General features: G+C 40.5%; 1 protein-coding gene across 2 annotated transcripts in view; it reads left to right on the top strand.

The window, feature by feature from the left end:
- The window catches only part of mindy4 (MINDY lysine 48 deubiquitinase 4), a 188263-nt gene that overhangs the window by 59753 nt on the left and 103849 nt on the right, over window positions 1-24661 (top strand). For both annotated transcript variants that reach the window (XM_043690847.2, XM_043690846.2), the window contains exons 6-8: window positions 213-265; window positions 6958-7064; window positions 17537-17653. In XM_043690847.2, coding sequence (XP_043546782.2) covers window positions 213-265; window positions 6958-7064; window positions 17537-17653 — 277 coding nt within the window. The remainder of the gene's footprint in view (window positions 1-212; window positions 266-6957; window positions 7065-17536; window positions 17654-24661) is intronic.

Genomic DNA, 24661 nt, shown 5'->3' with positions numbered 1-24661 from the left:
TGATCACATGAATGTACTAATAACAGTTACGATGACTTTTGGTTTGGAGGGAGGGGGTGGAAAAATCCTTTGCAACAATTTTAGTGCAGTGAAGAATGAATCTGCCCAGTAGTCAGCGATTCAAACTCTACCTCTGTCCTGCTTTACATGGGCACATTAACACAATAGCTGGCTACCTTCACGTATAATAACATCTTATTTTTGCTTTCCAGAAAGCCCACTATGTGTTCTCCTGAAAATCAACTGATAGAACGTCTGCAGATAGGTACTGCTTGTAAGACTTTTGAACCCTCTCTAGATCTGAGTTACCTTTCACATATTTTGGAACACTGTTTTAAATGATTTTACAAAGCTTAAGGAGTGCGTGTTCTTCACCTCCTCACAATAAATTTATGATATCTAGAATATGTTTTTGATTTCTCTGTGAAAACTCATGAATATTATGAATTCCTAAAAGTTGACCTACAGAAGCAGTATTAAATATGACGAGAGCAATGATCCCTTCGTGAAGAGAGAAAGGAACAATTGTTAATTTTAATTTGGTGCTTCCTTGTGCAGCTGCTGTCTTAGTTACACTAGCCTAGGCCTGGGGATAAGACATCAATTTATCCTATGATTTGATTTGGGAATTATGCATGGGATAAATTGGAGGAAAGGTAGATTAATTACCTTCAATTCAGTATTTTGATGCCAGTGTAGCAGAGAGGGGTTTTATGGTGTAAGCTGAAAATGTGTCACTGGAAAAGCGCAGCAAGTCAGGCAGCATCCAAGGGGCATGAGCCCTTCTTCAGGAATGAGGAGAGTGTGCCAGGCAGACTAAGATAAAAGGTAGGGAGGAGGGACTTGGGGGAGGGGTGTTGGAAATGCGATAGGTGGAAGGAGGTTAAGGTGAGGGTGATAGGCCGGAGTGGGGGTGGGGGCGGAGAAGTCAGGAAGAAGATTGCAGGTTAGGAAGGTGCTATGATATAATCCTAGCTGATGCTATTACTGAACAAGTCCAATTCCAGACTGAAATCTGGTTTGATAGAACATGTTTTGGTGTTAACAATGTAGTTTTTCACTAAAACGCAAAATGCTGGAGATATGGCCTTAACAATAAAGCAATAGTTTATTATGCAAAAGAAATTGAGATCAAATAGAATAAATCAAACTGTTTGTATATAGTGTGTAAGACTTTGAAAAATATAATCTCCATTACTTGCAAAAGTACTCCGTTATAGTATTTACACCAGAGAGAGAATTGCCTTCTCTTTCATGTACCTATTGTGCTTCATTTTACTGTGGCTTCAATTCCTTACATTGAAAATCTAAGAGCCTTTTCATGCAGTTGAGCTTAGACTTCATCAGCTTCAAATAACCACTTCAGGGTCTTAACCAGACCCATCTGGTCTTTGACTTCAAAACGAAACTTCTTATGCTGAGGTAACCTCTTAACAGTCTAAACTACTACCCTTTCTCAGAGTCAACTGCTTTACATATCCAGACTCGTCCTAGACTTCAGCCAACTGCCCTCATTGAAACTTAATCTTTTTAATTCCACAAACTTTGGGTGTTTCCCTGACTGTAAAAAAAAATCATTTCCAGAATCTTCTAGCTGAAAGCCAGATGCATTACATTGTTTATTTTATTTGCTGATAAACACTCCCAATGTAAACAAAACCAAATTTACTTTCTAGGAAGTGTTTCTCTAATACTCTTTCAAAATACATCGCTAGCTACAGAAATACTTGCAAGTTAAACATTAAACCCCTTCAGACACACACAACCCATATGCCACTAGGTCAACATTTAAAAAATCCAAAATAATTAATCCGAACTATATACATAAATCTCATATATGACATCAACATTTCAGGTTGGTACTGGAACAGTTTGTTGTGTAGCTCAGTTTACCTGTTGTTACAAGTAAAGTCAGTTAAACTGTGTCCCTGAACACACATTTAAGCATCAGTTATTTCTGACGACTTGGAAAGTGGTCACCCTTTAGTCTCTGTTCCAGGGAAAAGAGCTCCAACATGGTGAACCTTTCCTGAAGGGTACAACTTCAGAGTTTGGGTACTAAATCTTTTTTGCACATCCTTCAGTGTTTCAATCCTTTCTATAATACGAAGACTAGAACTATGCTTGTAACTCAGAGTCTGGTATGACTAAGGTTCTAAGACACAAGTTTCACAAAACTTCACTTCTTTTCAATTCTATCCATCTGTTTTATTTACATTTTAATGGCCTTCCTAACCTATGTCACTGCCAGTGATTTGGCTGTTTATCCTTCAGATTGCTGTGCTCGACTACCTCATTTATGCATTGTTTTCTCAGAAGTCCATGGCCTCCTTATTCTTCCTACTAAAATGTATAACTTAACATTTATTTATTGATATTGAAGTGCATTAACAAGTTACACACCCATTCTGCTTGTTTCTAAATGTGTAACTGCATTCTATTGCAGACCTCCTCTTTGTTAACTACAAGCGTATGAATAAGAAACAAGAATAGGCTGTTCAGCCCTTCAAACCTGCTGTGCCATTCAATAAAATAATGGCTGATCTGATTTTAACCGGAACTCTACATTTCTGCATATCCCTGATAATCTTTCATCCTCTTGTAATTAAGAACCTATCTACTTCTGCCTTAAAAATATTTAAATAATTTACCTCTGCTGCCTTTTGAGGAAGGGAATTCCAAAGATAATCAGCCCTCCACGTGAAAAATATATTTCCTCATCTCTGTATTAAATAGGCAATCTCTTATTTTTAAACTATGACCCCTCATTCTACATTCTCCCACTAGAGAAAACATCCTTTCCAATTCCTCCCAGTCAAGTCCCCTCATTGTCTTGAATATTTCAGTTAAATCACTTCATTCCTCTAAACTCAGGAGGATATAGGCTGAGCCTATCTAGCCTTTCCTCATCAGACAATCCACTCATTCCAGGTGTGAGTCTACTAAACCTTCTTGCAACTGCTTCCAAAGCATTAACATGCTTTCATAAGTATGGTAATCGATTCTGTACACTACTCCAGATGCAATCCTACCAATGCCCTGTATAACTAAAACATAACTTCTCTACCCTTGCACTCAATTTCACCTGCAATAAAGTTTAACATTCTATGAGCTTTCTTGATTACTTTCTCTACCTGCATGCATAGGGCACCTTACAACCCCTGTTGGCATTATATGCAAATTTTAAAATTGCATCCTCAAAGCCTCAGTACAAAACATTTCCTTAAATGGTGAATAATGGTCCCAATCCTGATCTTAGGAACATTGGCATCACACAGTCCTGGGTAAAAACGATTTCCAGTGAGAGAATATAACCATCTCCCCTTAACATTCAATGCATTACCATCACTGAATCCTTCACTATAAATATCCTGGGGGTACCAATTGACCAGAAACTGAATTTGATTAGCCATGTAACATTATGACTCCAAGATCAGGTCAGTGGCTGGGTAGTCTGTGGCAAGTATCTCCCCTCCTGTTTCCCAATGCCTGTGCACCATCTTGGGTGGATGAGTTAGTGGGCGGCACGGTGGCCCAGTGGTTAGCACTGCTGCCTCACAGCGCCAGAGACCTGGGTTCAATTCCCGCCTCAGGCGACTGTGTGGTGTTTGCACGTTCTCCCCGTGTCTGCGTGGGTTTCCTCCGGGTGCTCCGGTTTCCTCCCACAGTCCAAAGATGTGCAGGTCAGGTGAATTGGCCATACTAAATTGTCCATAGTGTTAGGTAAGGGGTAAATGTAGGGGAATGGGTGGGTTGCGCTTCGGCAGGTCGGTGTGGACTTGTTGGGCCGAAGGGCCTGTTTCGACACTGTAATCTAATCTAATCTAATCTAAACTCTAACCCCACTACTGGACAAAGCAGCCTGTTTGATTGCCACTCTGTCTATCGCATTTGTGCATTGGCAGTGAGGGAATAAATGTCAATGTGTACCATAAAGATTTATGGTACACATTGACAGCAAGCTCTGTTCAACAGCATTTTCCAAACCTGCAATTTCTACCACTTAAAAGGACAAGAGTAGTAGATGCATGACAGCACCACCAAGTGCAAGTTTCCCTCCAACGATATTGCCATTCCTTCTCTGTTGCTGGTTTAAAATTCTGGAACTCCCTCCCAAACAGCACTATGAGTGTACCTACATGTTTGGGACTGCAATGTTCCAGAAGGCAACTTGCCGTCTTCCCCAGTGGGTCTCGACAGTGATGACCAGATCCCATAATTGATTTTAGAAAAAAAATTATCCTCTTTTTGCCAGTCTGAGTAACTACATTTGGCCCTTTAGTCTCTTTGGTAACCAGCTTGCTATCTGTTCTACTTCTGTGTCCCCCAACTCAGTTTGTTTTGTAATTAGCTATGAGTCTGCCTTTCTTGACTTTTTCTTGTGTAAGTCCAAAAATATTAGGCCTACTAAATTACCCTTGTCTGTCTGATCTGTTATTACATCAAAAAATTTAATAAGGTTGATCAAGCATGGTGTTCCCTTTTGGAATCCATGATGACTACTCCTTATTGTATTTTCAGCCTCTAGATATTTTTCACTTCCATTTTTGATTAAAGATTCTATTATCTTTCCAACCACTGACATGAAACTATTTGGTGTATAGTTCCCTGGACTGGTTCTATCTCTCTTTTAATGCGTTAAAATCTTATTAGCTGTGCATCAATTCTTTGGCACTGTTCCATTTTCTAATGAGTTTGCATGTCTATGTAATTTTGCCATGTTATAGTTTCCCTAGCTTCTTCTAATATGCCTAATTCATCCTGAACAGTGGGTATTTCCCTCTCTACATTTTCATTGTAATTCACAATTAGTTCCACCTCCTGTCTTTGCTTTGTGAATTAATGTTTTATGACGCCATGTCCACCACTTCGTTTTCCCTATAAAAGCAAGCAAAGCATTTTTTTAGTATTTCTCTAATTTTACTGCCGTTACCTATATGTTTATCATACATATCCCTTATAGACCCTACCCTTACTATTATTTTTCCTTTTTATTAAGTATCCAAAGAATATGTTGGTGTCTTAATGTTCTTATGTCATCGCTAGTCCTTTTTAATGATTTTGCAACGATTAGTTCGACAGAGACAAAGTGCTTACTCATTAACTGTGCGTCATTGTTGTATGTTGAAAAAAATTGTTATCTTAGATGATCTTTCTTATTGGTATATTTATCTCATCGTGTTAAAAGTAGGTCCTTCTCAATAGCATAGGATCATGTAAAACTCACGGCATTGATAACATCGTTGAACCTAATTTATCCATGCTAGTATCTAGGCAATTTCTGGTTACCAGGTTACTGATCATTTTATGTTTTGATTCATGGGGGTTTGCACTTTGTCTACGTGGAAATAATTTCCCAATGTCTACCTGTCCCCATCTTCCTGTTGCCATCTTCTCTGAGTTTCATTGTTTTATTCTTTCATGTGATTGAGTGTCACTGGCAAGGTCAGCATTTGTTGCTCATCCCTAACTGCCCTAACTGGTGAACCACCTTGAACACCTTGTGGTGTAGGTACCTCTTCTCTTCCTTTCATCCCTTCTCCACTCTTCAAGCTTCTTTTTCTGCCTCCACCTGCCCTCTCCACTGGCAGAACAATACAGTTACAGAATGGTGTTTCTGTTGGAAATTTCCATTATAAAAATGGCCATTGAATTTATAGAATTGTAGAGAGATTTGAATTTATAACTGATATTGTAAAAAAAGGCTACTGTGTGAATTTAAATAGGGGCTACATATTCTTTCTTGCCAATTAGCTCATCCTCTACACTTGACCTTGATGTTCCAATTTCCAGCACCACAGGATTTGGGAGAGGGATTGGGAGTGGCATGTCTTGTAACTTCATACCTAGTATTAGTAACGATCATTTTGCATAGATGTGAATCCATGAACAGTGCATCTGTGAAGTTGCTATGTTAAATAACAAGTAACCGTTGATTTTCCTGCAATTGGTGTTGATGGCCCAGATAGGCCAACATTACTTCTGATTCTGATTGGATTTGACAATTGCCCATGTGCCATTCAGATGTCTTCTGTGCTGGAGATTCCTGGACCTTCTGTAACCTGTTACAGATCTATCCAGGATCCCTTGAATCCAGCCGGGAAGATCTGCATAGAAACCATAATTCCTTTTGCAGCAGTAAGTGTTTGTTCTATGACTTAAATGTCCAGTAGCACAGCCAACCCCTTGCCAACTTCTGTGTGAGGCTAAGTACGTCATGTTAGTGAGATGGCTAGGGCATTGTTGTGTCTCGTCTGCTGGATATCAGAGCAGTAATAGATTCTAGGGAATGGATGACTGGATTGGTGGATTGAGGGATGAGAGAGAGTTGTGTGAGTGTGTGCTGTTGGCAGTGAATCAAGGGTTCAGTTTAATAGTTAACCAGAAATTAGTGTAGATTTTTCATCTGCTAACTTTTCTTGGGTAACGTTTAACTGAGTAGGAACCTTCCAAAGTTTCTGACTTTAAGCAGCTGTTTTAGAGGGATCCAATTGTAGGATTACTGCCTAATCAGAAATTTCAACGAACTGGGCAGTTTCAACAGAGCCTGCTGAGTTGGGGTTGCTGCAGATGCACAATTCCAGTCTGTGCTGCTACAATTAGCTGACCAACGAAATAGATGGGCCAGGTTTAATATACAGGATTGAAATATAAGGACCATTGATTTAAAGGAGTAGGCCATTAGGTACAATCTCTCTGAGATTATCCTGAACTACATACCTCTCACTCAATCCTTTTTTTTTCTCCAGATACACTCAAAATGCTTCTTGAGCTTAATTATACTGTCTGCTTCAATGCCATGTCTCCTTTAATTATCAATGACTCATCAACCTGTTTACTCTAATGCAGGACACTGCTCTAGAGTCTGATACAGTGTGGACTTAGTCCTTTATGTTTAGCTATATGAGTTTAAGATTATTCAGTGCAATCTGAAGGTTTGTCTGATTTATTTTGCAGCTGATATTGATGATGACGATTTGGAAGAAGTTGATGAAATTGCACCTGTCAGTTCTCTTCGTAAACATCACATTGACTCGAAGCCTATTGACTTGTCTCTTGCAATAGTAAGTTATTTTGATTTCATTCTTATGGTGTTTCAATGCGTTAGTTTACCACCATAGACTTCATGAACATTTTTACATTTCTGTCCATAGTGTAGCCATGGCACATTTATCAAGTTTAACCTCAATCCAACCTCTGCCCCTCAGATCGCATGAGGAAAACTGATCCAGGTTTCTGTTCAAGATAACCCATCTAATGCTACTATATGAAAGGTGTGGTGATATTTGTGAAGCCAAACTCTGACTATGTTGCCCATTCCTCCTGTCGTAGACTAAACCACAATCTGTATTTCACTCCTAATTGTAACTGAAGGCAGACTGGGAGACTTGAAATCCCTGTGGAGAGTTGAATGTGAAGCCCAAGGCATTGTTAGATTATAGCAGGTAGCCCATCCTTCCTAACCACCTATGGAATTGGGCAGCTGCCACATGTACCTGTGAGCACTTTGAACATTGTATGCTTTCATGGCCTGTTTGGCAACCGTTTTTATAACTGGTGGAAAGTGTTAGGAATCCATGTTTGTAGGCTTGGTAGTTTTAAGTTTACCAGACTCTCCTGGGATGACAGGAGAGACATGAAAAGAGGCTGAGTCAGTTAGGACTTTGTGCACTGGAATTCAGAAGAATGAAGGGGGACCTTACCAATATCCCTTCCATAACATTCTAATAGAAGTAGGTGGTAAATATAGGAAGGATATTCCTGTTGACCAAATGAGTGTCATCAGATATGGAATTCAGGAGGAATTCAGTTTAAAAGAAAATCCAGAATAAAGAGTCTAATGATGACCATGAATCCATTGTCGATTGTTTGAAAAACCCATTTGGTTCACTAATGTCCTTCAGGTGAGGAAATCTGCCATCCTTACCTGGTATGGCCGGCATGTGTCTCCAGACCCACAGCAATGCGGTGCACTCTTAATTGCCCTCTGGGCAATTAGGGATGGGCAATAAATGTTAGCCTAGCCAGAGGTGTCCTTATCCGGTGAATGAATAAACATCAAGTGCAGTGCCGGTGGTCGTGGTCTAAGGATTTGGGATAGGCCATTTAAAAATCAGATGAAAAATGTCTTCACTCTGAGTCGTGCAGTTTTCTGCCATAGAAGGTGGTTGAGGCCAAAATGTTGAAGACTCACAAGAAGTAGTTGGATATGGTTCTTAGGGTTAATGAGATCAAAGGGTATGGAGAGAAAGCAGGAACAGATGCTGAGTTGGATGTTCAGCCATGATTCTACTGACTGGTGGATTAGATAGAAGTACAAAATGACTTACTGTTCCTCTTATTTTACTATGTTGTACACATTGGTTAGGCCACTTTTGAAATATTGTGTGCAATTCTGGTCTCCCTCCTATCGGAAAGATGTGAAATTTGAAAGGGTTCAGAAAAGATTGACAAGGATGTTGTCAGGGTTGAGCTATAGGGAGAGACTGAATAGGCTGGGGCTGTTTTCTTTGGAGTGTTGGAGGCTGAGGGGTTACCTTTTAGAGATATATAAAATCATGAGGGGCATGAATAGGGTAAATAGAGACGGTCTTTTCCCTGGTGTCCAGAACTAGAGGGCATAGGTTTAGGGTGAGAGGACAAAGATTTCTAAGGGGCAATTTTTTTCATGCAGAGGATGGTGTGTGTATGGAATAAGCTGCCAGAGGAAATGGTGAAGGCTGGTACAGTTAGAATGCTTTAAAAGGCATCTGGATGGGCATATGAATAGGAAGGGTTTAGAGGGATATTGGCCACATGCTGGCAGGTGGGACTAGATTAATTTAGAATGTCTGGTCGGCATGGATGAGTTGGACTGGAGGCTCTGTTACTCTTCTGTACATCTCTGTGACTCTATGCTCTATGTTTCTACATAGAGATTCAGCTGCCAACCATTCAGGCTGTGGGCCATGAGCATTGGGATACTTGGGTTGGAGATGTCAGCCCTCCCACACTTTGCATTAATTTTCCACCTTATGCCCTTCATAAACTCACTCAAACTCCAACTCATCTAAAACTCTGCCTGTCACTGTACTTGTGCCAAATCCTGATAACCCATTTGCCCTGTGGTCACCAAATTGATTCTCAGTTAACCAATGCCTCCTTTAAAATGCTCATCCTTGCAGTAAGACAATGTCCAGGCTTGGGCTGAGAGGTGGTAGGTAACATTTGTGCTGCATAAATGCCAAGCAATGACCCCCTCCAACAAAAGAGAATCTACTGATCATCCCTTGACATTCAGTGGTGTTAACATCACTGAATTCTCTCTGCTAATATCCTGGATGTTTTGTTGGGCCAGAAACTGAACTAGACTAAAAGTCCAGTATAAGTGCAGTGAGTTAAGAGCAGGTCAGAGGTTAGGGAACCAGCAGTGCGCAACTCACCACCTGACTTCTTAAAGCCTACCCACAGTCTACAATGCACAAGTTAGGATGGTGATGGATTACTCCCCACTTGCCTGGATGAATACAACTCCAACAACACGGGTGGCACGGTGGTTAGCACTGCTGCCTCACAACGCCAGAGACCCGGGTTCAATTCCCGCCTCAGGCGACTGACTGTGTGGAGTTTGCACGTTCTCCCCGTGTCTGCGTGGGTTTCCTCCGGGTGCTCCGGTTTCCTCCCACAATCCAAAAATGTGCAGGTTAGGTGGATTGGCCACGCTAAATTGCCCATAGTGTTAGGTGAAGGAGTAAATGTAGGGGAATAGGGTTTGGGTGGGTTGTGCTTCGCCGGGTCGGTGTGGACTTGTTGGGTCGAAGGGCCTGTTTCCATTAGTAAGTAATCTAATCTAAACACTCAAAAAGCTCAACACCATCCTGGGAAAGCAGTCTGCTTGACTGGCACCACATCCACTCCCTCCACAACTGATGCTCATTAGCAGCAGTGTGTACTACCCACTGCAGTTTAAGAGGCATTTTGACAGACATCTGAACAGGCAGAGAAGGATGTGAATCATGTATAGGCAAGAATTGATTAGTTTAGAATGGCATCATGGTTGACACAAACATGTTGGCTGAAAGGCCTGTTCCTGTGCAGTCCTGTCCTGTGATCTTATTATACACAAAGCCCAGATTGTAAATGTAAGTTGTTGAAATAACCTTGACAGTAAAACAGTTAACAAGTCAGAGTTAAACAAATAGGTAACTTAATGCAGATTTTGTGTAATATATCAGAAAATGGTTTGCTGATCAAGATCATTTAACCTTGGATTGTATACCTGCATGAGAATCATTGACCAGGTAACAGATAGGCATCCAAGGTTAAGCATAAGGTGGTAAGGAGGTAATAGATTGGTATCCCTTATGTCGGACCAAATTTGATTCAGGAGTAGAAGCTGACAGTACGATGCAGGTTAGAGATGCATGGGAACAAATAGAATTAAAGTGCTCACTTCTCAAAATTTTAAATTTGGAATTAAAAAATCACATTGTTGAGTAAGATAATTTGATTCATTTAGACTAATCTTGTATTTGTATTTTAGCTGTTGAATTTTGTAGTTACTTTTAATCCATTAGAACAAACTTTGCCTGAGTTGGAAATAGTGTGTGCTGTTGGTCCTTCGATACTGTGCTTACATAGCCATTCTTCATATCTCAAACTGGATACAGGTTTTTAGCCAGTGAATTGACTACAGGATCCCATAGGTGTTAGCGAGTTTTGAGAAGATTTGTAGCTCAGGTTGAGGTTCTGGATGTAAGTTTACTCGCTGAGCTGGAAGGTTCGTTTTCAGATGTTTTGTCACCATACTAGGTAACATCTTCAGTGAGCCTCTGAATGAAGCACTGGTGGTGTAGCCCACATTCTATTTATATGTTTGAGTTTCCTAGGGTTGGTGATGTCATTTCCTGTGCTTTTTCTCAGGGAGTAAATGGGATTCAAGTCGATGTGTTTGTTGATAGAGTTCTGGTTGGAATGCCATGCTTCTAGGTGGCATGGCACCCAACCAGAACTCTATAGAAATAGAAAGTGGGCTACACCACCTGTGCTTCATTGGGAGGCTCACTGAAGATGTTACCTAATACATGACGAAATGTCTGAAAACAAGCCTTCCAGCTCAGCGAGCATCCATATACCCATAACTTGCACACTAATAGCAAGTGTGAAAGGCCAATTCTTATTTGTTCACAAAGAGTTTGACTCTGTAATTGTAAGCAGCTCTCCGTTTGGTTATATGTAAGCTTGTGGAGTGAAGCTGTTTGATTGTAGAGAAAACCGCATGTCTTACCTAAGATCTACTTTGTGGCAAAATCAGATTGTGTTCATTGCTTTATTCATTTTCAAGTTTATTTACTAGAGTACATTGAAATGAAGAGATTTGCCTTTATAAAAGAAAAGTTCAGATTTGCAGGATATATGTCCAATGAATTGTTATTTTTGAAAGCAATCACTTATAATATTGTCAATTTGTACGGACTTACGCAATTAATCCTATTTTCCCTACTTTTGCCCCAAAGCCCTGCCAAGCTTGCTCCTTTGAGCGGTTATCCAATTCTGTTAATAGCATGACACTAATTCAACTACTATTTCAAATTCATACAACTCACTACATTTCAGGGGAAAAAAAATGTTGGCTACCCCTGGTTCTTTTGCATAAAACATGTGCCAACTTGTTATACTGAGGGTAATAGCAGTGATATGTTGCCAAGATTTATTACAAATAGTGATGTGATCATATCCCGTTTTATTATTTGTGATGTTGATTGTGGAATAAATATTAACCGAGGAGAAAGAGTCTCTTGTTCTTTAATAGGGGTATCATACTATTCGGAAGTACAGACAGGAAGGCAAAGGATATGGTGTAGCTCTGATATTTAAAGATGACATCCAGGTGGCAGTAAGAGATGGTACAAGTTCTATGGAGAATAAGGTTGAATCTATTTGGATGGAAATTAGAAACTCCTAAGAAGAAAAAGTCACTGATAGGCATAGTCTGTAGGCCACCAGATAATATCACATTGTGGTGGACAATAAACAAAGAAATAACTAATGCCTTTAAAAATGGTATGACAATTATCATGGGGGATTTTAGTCCACATGTCAATTGATTGAACCAGGTTGGTCAGGGTAGCCTTGAGTTTCATTGAATGTACCTGTGATAGTTTTCTTGAACAGGATGTAATGGAACTGACCAGACACCAAGCTATTTTAGATCTGGTTCTGTGCAATAAGACAGGAATAATTAATGATGTCGCAGTTAGGGATCCTCTTAGAAGGAGCGATCATAGTTTGATTGAATTTTGAATACAAATGGAAAGTGCGAAGATAAAATCCAATAGCAGGGTCCTGTGCTTAAACAAAGGAAACTACAATAGGATTAGGGAGGAGTTGGCTAAAGTAGGCTAGAAGCAAAGACTTTATGGTAGGACAGTTGGCGAACAGTGGAGGACTTTCAAAGCAATTTTTCAAAGTGCTCAGTAAATGTATATATCAGTGAAAAGGAAGGACTGTAATAAAAGGGATCATCTGCCATGGGTATTTAAGAAAATAAGGGAGATTATCAAATTGAAAAAGAAGGCATACAAAGTGGCCAACATCAGTGAAACTAGAAGATTGAGAAAGCTTTAAAGGTAAACAGAAAGCCACAAAAATGCTATAAAGAAAAGGAAGATGCATTATAAGAATAAACTAGCTCAAAATATGAAGACAGCAAAAGTTTCTATAAATATATAAAATGAAAAAGAGTGGCTAAAGTAAATATTGGTCCTTTAGAGGATGAGAAGGGGGGATTTAGTAATGGAATATGAGGAAATGGCCGAGGTACTAAACAGGTATTTTATGTCGGTCTTCACAGTGGAAGACACAAATAACATGCCAGTAATTGACAAAGAGATGAAGGTAGGTGAGGACCTGGAAACAATCATTATCACAACAGAGGTAGTGTTGAGCAAGCTAATAGAGCTCAGGGTAGACAAGTCTCCTGGCCCTGATGAAATGCGTTCCAGAGTACTAAAAGAGTTGGCGGGAGAAATAGCAAATGCACTTGTGGTAATTTTCCAAAATTCACTGGTCTATGGGGCAGTTTCAACAGATTAGAAGACAGCAAAAGTGATGCCACTGTTTAAAAAAAGAGGTAGATAAAAGATAGGGAGTTATAGACCGGTTGGCTTGACTTTTATAGTGAGGGAAATGCTTGAGTCTATTATCAAGGAAGATGGCAAGGTATCTAGTTAGAAATTGTCCTGTTGGGCAGATGCAGCATGGGTTCGTGAAGGGCAGATCATGCTTAACTAATCTTTTGGAATGCTGTGAAGACATTATGAGTATGGTGGATGATGGGGACCCTGTAATCTGGTGTATCTAGATTTCCAAAAGGCATTCGACAAGGTGCTGCACAAAAGGCATGCTGCATGAGATAAAGATGCAGGTGCTATGGACAATGTATTAGCATGGATAGAGGATTGGTTAATCAATAGGAAACAGAATGGGGATAAATGAGTGCTTTTCTAGTTGACAATCGGTGACTAGTGGAGTGCCTCAAGGATCAGTATTGGCTGTGCAATTATTTGCAATTTACATAGATGATTTGGAGTTGGATACCATGTGTAGTGTGTCCACGTTTGCGGATGATCCTAAGATGAGTGGTAGAGCTAAGCGTGCAGAGGACTCTGAAACTTTGCCCACTCACTATGTCCCTTTGCAAAGGTCTGGCAGATGGAATACAATGTTAAAAAATGTGAAGTCATCCATTTTGATAAGAATAACAGTAAAAGGACTATTACTTGAATGATAAAAATATTGCATCGTGCTACTGTTGAGAGGGACCTGAGTGTCCTTGTGCATGAATCATAGAAGGTTGGTCTGCAGGTGTAACAGGTAATTAAGAAAGCAAATTGGATTTTGTCCTTCACTGCTAAAGGGATTGAGCTTAAAAGCAGGAAAGTTATGTTGCAGCTGTATAAGGTGCTGCTGAGGCCACACCTGGAGGACTTCATGCAGTTTTGGTCTCCTTACTTGAGAAAGGAGGCACTGGAGGTGCTCCAGAGTTTAGGGGATTGGCTGATAATGAGAGATTGAGTTGACTCTGATTATATTTATTGGAATTCAGAAGATTGAGGGGTGAATTTTATAGAAATATACAAAATTATGAAGGGAGTAGATAAGATAGAAGTGGAAAGGATGTTTCCACTGGTAGGTGAAACTAGGACAAGAGAGCATAGCCTCAAAATTAGGGGGAGCAGATTTAGGACTGAATTAAGAAGGAACTTCTTTACCCAGAGGATTGTGAATCTATGGAATTCCCTGCCCAGTGAAATGGCTGAGGCTTCCTCAGTAAATGCTTTCAAAGCGAAGGCAGATAATCTTTTGAACAGTAAAGGAATTATGAGTTGTGTTGAGAGGGCGAGTAAATGGAGCTGAGGCCAGAAAAGGTCAGCCATGATTTTAATGAATGGTGGTGAGTTTCTACAGGCCAAGTGACCTACCCCTGCTCCCCGTTGTTATGTAATGAATCTTAGATGTAGAAGGGACCTTGACTTAATGTCCCCTCTGAAACAGTGTGTCCCCTGAGCACTTAGAGTCATAGAGATGTACAGCATGGAAATTTTCTTTGTGTGCAACAGCTTAGATGATGAAATGGGGGTTTGAACAAATAACTTCTTGACTGGTTAAGAGTACCACTCACTGAGTAAAGGCTGAAAAAGTGAATCCAGCTTTAATTCCCTGAGACCAGTCTGAGATCAGTCAACTGAATACAATCATCAGATTTAGGAATTTGTTTGATTATTATTTGTGGCAGAGTTAGCATTTGACTATTGGGAGAGCAGTTTCTGCAGTTCCTATCTCTAATTGTTGCCCTTTACGAACCATAACCTAGTGTTAAGTTCAGTCCTGAGCAAAGGATTCATTATGATTGTCTCCAAATTTCCGAAACGTTTGGTATGGAAATAGTGTTGCTTTCACTGATGTCAAAATGAGGTGAACTCATATTTTTAAGTTATGGAGGATCAATTTGAGCTATTTTAATGTTTGATTGGAAAGCCCATTCTATAATTGACATTCTTTGCACTTAGGTATAAATACATGTTTATATATTGTTGTTGTCGTCACAGAACTGTAGCCAGTCCTCCAGCTGTTTCTTTAGCTACTGTTTGTTCTCAAAGGAACTAAGGCAGCTCTGGTGAACATGTTGGGATAAGTCTCTAAGAGCTTCAGGGGAGGTGAGTAAAGTGTGGAGTAGAGGAGAGATGAGAGCAGAGCTCTTGAGAATATGCAAATATTGGAAAAAGCACTGTTGGCTGAACAATATTGCTAACCGTACTCAAGTTCAATGATGTGGATGAGCAGTTGAAGGCTCCATTCTGAAATATGAACTAGTCCTCTCTAATGCTGAGAATTTGCAGGATATTACTTTTTACTTCAGATTTCTAGTATCTTGAGATAGAGAAAATGTGGCGAAAGTCTGCAATCGAAGTATGCAGTGACTTGAATTTATCTAGTTGGCTGCTCTTAAAAAGCTTGAACAGCAATAGACTCTTGATTTGCAATGCTAAGACAAAAGACAAAGCTATTAAAAACGCACGAAAGATCCTGGTGGCTGTAGATAGAACAGTGGAACATTTATTAATGAAGATAGTAGTAAAGCTGCAACCTACTGGAAGTGATTGCTGGAGATGTTAGTGAAAAGAAATTAATTTGTAACGTACTAGCTGGGTTCAATTTAGCAGCGGTTTCATGCACCCCAGTTACAAGGCTCAATTTCAGGTGCAGTTTTTTTTCCTGAGAGTTTCAGTGCAGTCCTGAGAGTGCGATACAGTTTGAGGTACCCCGTTTCAGAGCGGAAGCCATGCCAGGTCATGTGATCAGATTACCTAGATAACTCACCAGATTAACTCGCCAGGTCCCTCCTGCCCCAACCAACCCACCCTCCCCTCATGGTACCTTCCCCTGCCACCGCAGGAATTGCAAAACCTGCATCCACACCTCCCTCCTCACCTCTGTCCAAGGCCCCAAAGGAGCCTTCCACATCCATCAGAGTTTTACCTGCACTTCCACATATCATTTAATGTATCCATTGCTCCCGATGCAGTCTCCTTTACATTGGGGAGACAGGACGCCTACTTGCAGAGTGCTTCAGAGAACATCTCCAGGACACCTACACCAACCAACCCCACAGCACTGTGGCTAAACACTTCAAATCACCCCCCCCCGCCACTCTACCAAGGACATGCAGGTCCTGGGCCTTCTCCATCGCCACTCCCTTACCACCTGATGCCAGGAGGAAGAATGCTTCATCTTCTGCCTCCAACCCCACGGCATCAATGTGGATTTCACCAGTTTCCTCATTTTCTCCCTCCCACCTTATCCCAGTTCCAACCTTCCAACTTGCACCGCCCTCATGACCTGTCCGTCGTCCTTCCCACCTATCCGCTTCACCCTCCAATCACCATCACCCCCACTTCATCCACCTATCACACTCTCAGCTACCTTATCCCCCCTCCCGGCTCTCAGCCCCATTCCTGATGAAGGGCTTTTGCCCAAAACATCCATTCTCCTGCTCCTCGGATGCTGTCTGATCTGCTATGCTTTTCCAGCACCACACTCTCGAGATTAGCTAGCTACCTGTTTGATTGATGTTATCAGCTTTACCAGCATCCTGATTGTTGTCATAACTAAGTAAGAAATTCACTAGATGAAGAGGGTTTTAAAATTCAAATTTGATAAATCAAATAATTATTTTTAAAGAGAAATTTGTTATTTGAATTTTTTATGAAGTGGTAACCTCAATTAATTTTAAGCCAGGAAGACCTGTAATGAGTTAATTGTTTGCTCATGGGATCGTAGAATGATGCAGAACAGAAAGGAAGTCATTTGGCTCATCATACCTCTTTGGGCTGTTTTGAAAGAGCTATCCAGTTAATTGTTTTCCTGCTCTTACCTGCAAAGAGCCATAGCCCTGAAAATCTTCCTTCCCTTGTGAAAATTTAGAAATGCAGAAACAAAAAATAGGAAAAGGAGGCTATTCAGTACATCAAGTTTGCTTTGTCATTCAGTATGAACATGTTTGATCATCCAACTCCAAACACTGTTCCTACTTTCTCTCCTGATCCTTTGATCTCTTTGGCCTTAAGAACTATATGTAACTCCACCTTGAATTTAATTCAATTTCTGTTCTAAACTGACAAAACTCACTGTGCTTCAAAGAACGTCTCCACTCTTTACACTGGCAGTAATAGTGATAAAGCAGAATTAGAAGCCAAGATTTCTGTGATATTAATGTTACAATGACCTTTAATAGGCCAGTTGGCAATCTTTCTTGAAATATTTTGTTTCAAGTGGGCATCTAATCTTTTTAAAAGCAAGCTTTCTTTGAGAGTCAGCATTATTCTGATGGGCTGAATGGCGTCTTTCAGTATTAGTGGTGCTGGAAGAGCACAGCAGTTATGGCAGCATCCGAGGAGCAATAAAATCGACGTTTCGGGCAAAAGCCCTTCATCAGGATAGCGTCTTCCTGTGGTGTAATCAGTCATTGATGCTTTGATTCTGATTTTATTTGCAGCAGGTGAAAAATCTTCTCTTTGGGTCCAGCTTCTCATGCTTTGCTGAGGAATGGAAGATACAGAGTTTCACTTTCAGTGATGTTCCTGACTTAAGATATGGCATTGTTCAGAAGAAGGTGAATATTTTCTGTTCTTGTTCTTGCTATACAGCACCATAAGAAAGATGTGTAATTTTGAAATCAGTATTTCTTATGTGCTTAAAATACCTTAATTTGGATGGAGCTATATGAAACCCACAGTGTTTTCTAAACAGTTTCCATTACTCTGGCACCAACCCACACTATAATTCCCACTTCTGGTATGAGTTCACATTGGAAACCCACAGGCCCTGTGCTGATTTGACTTACTCCTGTGTAATCACTGCCTTCATGAGTTTACTCAACTGATCTGCTGGTTTTGTGATAGCCTGAAACCAGTTAACCACATAATTTGCACCCTCTGTAGGGTTTCACATTGGAGAAAAACACAGCTGTCACAATAGTCTGGCATCAGACAACCTGTAATCACCCTGGCAGCCTACTTTCACCTCTGTAAAATTATCATTCTCTGCCTTGCTCAACTCAGCAGCTGTTGAAACACTATCCATGCATTTGCTACCTCTAGGCTTGACTATTCAGATGTCCTTCTGGCTCACCTCAGTTGTGAACAACTCTATATTTGAACTTGACCAAAACTTTGCCTGTCTCCTAAATCAGCCTTATGTTCCCCCATTCTAAATCTGTTGTTCATAGAATTTAAGCACTCGATTGTAAAGAACTTACTCTGTAATGCCTTTTCCTATCTCCGAACATTGCAAAGTACTTTGCAGCTAGTTAGGTACTTTTGAAAAATTGTACTTGGGAAAACTATTCTGTTACTTCATAATAATGGTGAGCAGTTAGAGTTAGCACCATTAAAATGCAACTTCAGAATCAGTCTAGGGCATTACTAGACCCTGGTTGGAGCATAATAAATCCCTTTAAAATTAAAATTTTGTTTCCTTTTTGAACTAATTACTGTTGTCAAAAATGTGAGGCAGTACTGTCAGATAGATACTTCTGAAGTGTGGTCACTGAGTTACGCAGGAAATGTAGCAGCCAGTCTCTCAAATAGTTTAACTAGTCATTAGTCTCACTGCTATTTAAGAGATGTTGGTTCAGGATTAAATATTAGTCGAGGTGTCTCCCTGCTATTGTTTAGCGACTGCGATGGAATCCTTCATATCCATCTTACAGGGCAGATACTGGTTTCATCATTCATCTGAAAGGTGGTATCTCAATATGCCTCAATATGTGCTAGAGAACCAGCTTAAATTACAAGCTTCAGGCTTGATCAGTCAATGAGCCCACGATCTTCTCGCTCAGATGAAAAGTGAAGCACCTATGCCAATGCTGAATCTTTCGAGAAACCAGGCAAATGTTTCTCCAACTCTACAGTTTCTAACTCAGCCTCTGTTGCTTTGTTTTGGTCAAAGGTGATATAAAAGAGGTGGCTCTTCATTCCTTTACTTCCATATATTTCACCAGTTCTCTAGCCACTGTCACCGACGTACACTGACCGGAATGCAGGAAGCTGCTGGCTTCCCTAACTCATTAAGACCTCTGTACTTTCTACCCCCTGGTAATTTATTTAATGAATATTTCCAACTGCATGATCCATGGGTGTGCAGTGATAATCTCTCCTCTGAGATGGGAGTGGAGTTTGTTAGGCATTTTCAGATTGAGAGATGTAGTAGTTCCTTTAATGCGATATGACAGTTTGGTCCAATTTGTCTTCAGACATTGCAAAGAGCATTATATTTAAGATTAATAGTTTAGCAGTACAGAAATTAAGTGTTTTTGAAGCTTTTCATCTTGCCTTCATTATTTGCAAGATTACCAATATAAAACAACTTCTATACTGTATGAGATGAGTGTGTTGATTGGCAAGTGGACCTTGGTTGGCAGAGGCATCGCCATGGAAAATTCACGAGTTAGTGATTGTTTCTTGTGAATTATCCTGATCATTGACTTCAGAAAGAAAGGAAGACAACACACCCCATCTACGTCAACGGAACTGCGGTTGAGAGGGTGCAGACTGTCACGATCCTTGAAGTGACAATAACCGACAACCTGACCTGGACTTCCCACGTAGATGTGACGGTCAAGAAGGCAAAACGACACTTCTTCTTCCTCAGGTGGTTCAGGAAATTTGGCATGTACATAAGAACCCTCACTAACGTCTAGAGACGCACCATTGAAAGCATACTGTCTGGGTGCATAATGGCAACTGTTCTGACCAGGACTGTAAGAAACTACAGAAAATTGTGTGCACAGCCCAGACCATCATGGAAGCCAACATCCCATCCATGGACTCCATTTACATGGCTCACTACCGTGGAAAGGCTGCCAACATCAAAGACCCAGCGCACCCTGGCAATGATTTCCTACAACCTCTTCCTTCGGGCAGAAGATACAGAAGCCTGAACACAGGCACTACTAGGTTCAGCATCAGCTGCTTCCCAGCTGTCATTTGACTGATGAGTAGACACTGTCGCCACAAATAATGCTGATCTTGCTAACGTTGATCTTGCCCAGCACCTGCCCTGCACAATGTAACATGTTTGTCTCTAAGTTTTTTTACAGTCTCTGATCTGTACATTTCTCCTTACTATGAACTGCCTGTACTGCTCATAAACAAAGCTTTTCACTATACTTTGATATAAGTGACAATAAATCAATTAATCAAATGTCAATCAAGTGAGTGAAAGATGAAAAGCTTCAGAAAAATGCCATTTAAACAACACACCTTAAAGATAGGTATGCACATATGCATCTTTCATGGAACACTGGTTGTGCATGACCTGTTTATTGCACCACCTAATAAATTCCAGATTCTTATGTGGCTGCACTCCTGTGTAAATTGGAAGGCACATTTTCAGCACCCTTAACCTTCTCAAATCAAATCTTTTATGTTGAATCCAAGTTGCTCCATGGTAAGCTTGCCTGGTCTGTATCAATGACATTAGGTGTGGTCTGTAGATAAGACCTGAACTATGTCTCAGTTGTCTCTGAAACACCAAATATTATCTTAAACTTTATTTAAACTTTGAGGTCTTGAGAATGAGTGTGTGTGGGATTTGTTTATGTAAGAAGAACCCAATAAAAAGCAATAGAAGCAGGCTTATCACTTAATCCTGCTGTGCTCTGGCAAGCTGGGTGGAGGTTTGGCTGTTGCCATATGAGCATGCACAAATGTGCACTTGCTTCCCATCTGAGCTGCCTACTCTTGATTAATCTGCCTGGAGCTGACTGCTGGATTGTGATTATTTATAAATATCTGGTTGTTTAAATCTTCCTTAGGATGACCTGAATTTGGATTTAAGTCCTGTCAGCTTTTGTTGTACTAACATAAAACACAGAAATAGACCAGTGGCCCAACAAGATTTCTGCTAGTGTGTATGTTCCACACAAGTCTCCTCACATTCCATCTCCCTGAACTCAGTTTTTCAGTACCTCTTTTTATTACTTTGGAAAATTGTTTTTATTTCCTTACTCTCCTCATTGCAATTCACTTCTGCTTTGCATTGTCATCGTTTTGGTCATTTAATTTCCTCAGCTTTCCATGCTCTCGTACACTTTTTTTTCTTTTTTTTCTCCTGTCTCTCCTTTTTCCTATTTGTATACTTGTTTAAAATCTGTGACGCCTAATTTTGTTTCACTCATAGTAACGGATCATTGAATTGAAATGCTGTCTTTTTGCAGGAACTGCCTCACTTGCTGAGTGTATCTGTCTTTTTCTGGTTTTATTAATGTTTTCTCCAATCTGTGTTTATATCCTAATGCCACAACACTCCTAATTGCATAAATGTGGGGCACAAATTCCAATTTTCGTTGAATCTGGATCTTTAACTGACAAAGAACCCTGACTGAAGTCAGCCAATGAAAGCCTTCACAAATAAAAGGCTTTCACTCTGCCAGTTTGAGGGTCTAAAATTGTATTTCAATTCTGATTGCTGTCTGATTCGGTAATTCACGAAATAACTTCCTGTGATAACATCTTGTCAACTCCCTAGAAAAACCAGTGTGATTGGGGGAAAACCAGTTAGCAAAAAGAATTAGATAGAAGATGATTTTTGACCTATTTTTAGGAATGGAGTATTATGTGAAGTTCTAGTTGCCACAATAAGAATGGTGTAGAGGGTGCAAAAGAAGTTTACCAGGATGTTGTCTGGACCAGAGTGCACTAGCTATAAGGAGAGATTGAACAAACTTGTGTTGTTTTTGCTAGAGTTTAGGAGGCTAATGGTGACTTGATAAAAAGTATGTAAAATGGAGGAATAGTTAGGGTGGATATTGGGAATGATTTTTTCCAGGGTTGAAATGTCAAATAGTAGGGGACATAGGTTTAAGGTGAGATAGGGAATATTTAAAGGAGATATGTGAGGCAAGTTTTTTTTACACCGGGTGGTAGGTGTCTGGAGGTGATAGAAGCAGATATGGTAATAACGTTTAACAGGTGTTTAGACAGAAACAAGAACAGGTTGAGAATAGCAGGATACGGATCAAATGCAGGCAGATGGGATTAATTTAGAATGGCATTATGGTCAGCACAGACATGGACCAAAGGGCCTGTTCCTGTGCTCTGATGTTGCACAGAACAATGCAGTGCAGAACAAGCCTTTCGGCCCTCGATGTTGCGCCAACCCGTGAACTATTCTCAGCTGTCCCCCTACACTATCCCAAAATCATCCATGTGCTTATCTATGGATTGTTTAAATCTCCCTAATGTGGCTGAGTTGACTACATTAGCAGATAGGGCATTCCACGCCTTTACCACTCTCCGCGTAAAGACTGTTCTATGTTGTATGAATGTAACAATTATTCCTAGCCTTGCAAACACCCCAAGCTTTGCATATGCTATTAATGTACAGCAAATAATCTGACACTTATTCAAGATTTTGCTGTGCATGCTGGTGGCTCTTTGAAAAATATGCACAGACAGCAAAAGCATTTAGGTTCCACATAGTGCACTGTTGACCAAAAGATATTCATGTTCTTTACCTTTCTGCATGAAACGTTAGGTTCACCACAGCCATTGCTGGTTCTCCACTCCCATGTTCCAATCATTCAAGAGAATGCTCTCAGTGCAGCAAACTCTGGAAGAACAAAATCCATAATCAAACTTTGTGTGTTGGCTGTTTTGGTTTGGCCTATAATTGGAGGATATGGTTTGGTTAGTGCTGATGTCCGATCTCACATTCAACCAAAATCCTGGCTGATGACGTTGAATTCTGTTCGGTCTTTTCCAGCTTTTACAAGAGGCCTTTTTGTTCATTCTGTTATCGTTGGCCCATAGTAACTGCTGTGCATTTTCCTTTCCTCTGTGCTTTCATTCGTCTAATCCCTGTGCACAGTAGTATGTACAAGTGCATTCCCTCTTTGGTGCTCAGCCTCGTGTTCATTAATTTGTCAAAATAAACAAAGAACTATTAGAGAACACTAATATATACCCCTCAATATTTTAGAAACTTCTATCAGGTCACCTTTCAACCTCCTACACACCAGTGAAAAAAAGGTCCCAGCCTATCCAGTTTTTCTTCCACACCCAGCAACATCCTGGTAAATCTCTTCTGATTCCTGTCCAGCTTAAAAATATCCTTCCTACAACTAGGTGAAAACTGAGAGTTCTGAGGAAATATAATTTACCTAAAATATTAACTCTGCCTTCTCTCCACAGATGCTGCCAAACCTGCTGAGCTTTTCCAGCAATTTTTGTGAAAGAGAGAGAAATAGTTTGGATTTCTTTAACTGGTTATAGAATTTGAGACGTAACTGGGCTTTTTCTGAAAGATTTTGGCTTAAAAAAAGGAATAGTAATCCTGCATGGACCAAGACCAGTGTTTCCCTGTGTGTGAATAGATACAAAAGAAATCTACTATTTATTTTATGTTTCTTGTCCTTTAAAAGTATTTGCTTATTTCAACAACAAAATTGACAATTTAAAGTTACCGGCTAGTTGATTTATATTGAATAAGGAATAGGTTATCTGATTTCTCCGAAACACTGATACAGTTCCTGGAATCTCATAAGAAATAAATGAGATTTGGCTTGTTGTGAATGATTGGCTTTGATTATAATGTGAAACATTTAGGTAACAGAGTAGCATTTGAAAATAATCATCCACTGTCCTTCAGGTAATCAAGGATCTGCAAGCTGAAAATTTGTTCAGATCTAGAATAAGTGTGCTAATTTCTTGCATGTAAAACACTTTTGGGATATCCTGAAATCGTGAAAGATGCTGTATAAATACAAGTCTGTCTTTATTTAAAAAGCTAATTCTCTCTGGAATGTTTTTACAGGGCATATGCTTTCAGATTAAAGGTCCCTTCTACATCAAAAGGGTCTTTGTGCAGACTGAAAGTGCTGTGATAGTTTGTATTTGGACAGACTGACTGTAATACACAAGCAGTTAGCATTATCTTGATTCACATACTTAAGATAACTGCATACAAATTAATTGCTTTGATCCTGGGATGATGCAGGACTGTTGCTGGAAAGAATTGTGGCTTGAATTAGTGGTATGTGACTGAGATGCTGAAAAATGTGTTGCTGGAAAAGTGCAACAGGTCAGGCAGCATCCAAGGAGCAGGAGAATCGACTTTTCGGGCATAAGCCCTTCTTCAGGAATGAGGAAGGTGTCCCAAGCAGGCTAAGATAAAAGGGAGAGAGGAGGGACTTGGGGGAGGGGCGTTGGGAATGCGATAGGTGGAAGGAGGTTAAGGTGAGGGTGATAGACCAGAGAGGGGGTGGGGGCAGAGAGGTCAGGAAGAAGATTGCAGGTCAAGAAGGCGGAGTTGAGTCCGAGGGTTGGGACTGAGATAAAGTGGGGGGAGGGGAAATGTGGAAGCTGGAGAAATCTGCATTCATCCCCTGTGGTTGGAGGGTTCCTAGGTGGAAGATGAGGCGCTCTTCCTCTAGGCGTCGTGTTGCCATGGTCTGGCGATGGAGGAGGCCAAGGATCTGCATGTCCTTGGCGGAGTGGGAGGGGGAGTTAAAGTGTTCAGCCACTGGGCGGTTGGGTTGGTTGGTCCGGGTGTCCCAGAGGTGTTTTCTGAAACGTTCCACAAGTAGGCAGCCTGTCTCCCCAATGTAGAGGAGGCCACA

This window comes from Chiloscyllium plagiosum, unplaced genomic scaffold (assembly GCF_037043375.1).
Source record: "Chiloscyllium plagiosum isolate Xiang-an unplaced genomic scaffold, Cpla_swu_hap1 HiC_scaffold_5, whole genome shotgun sequence".
Lineage (NCBI taxonomy): Eukaryota > Metazoa > Chordata > Chondrichthyes > Orectolobiformes > Hemiscylliidae > Chiloscyllium > Chiloscyllium plagiosum.
The sequence above is the reverse complement of the archived record's forward strand: the minus strand, read 5'-3'. Positions and strand labels throughout refer to the sequence as shown.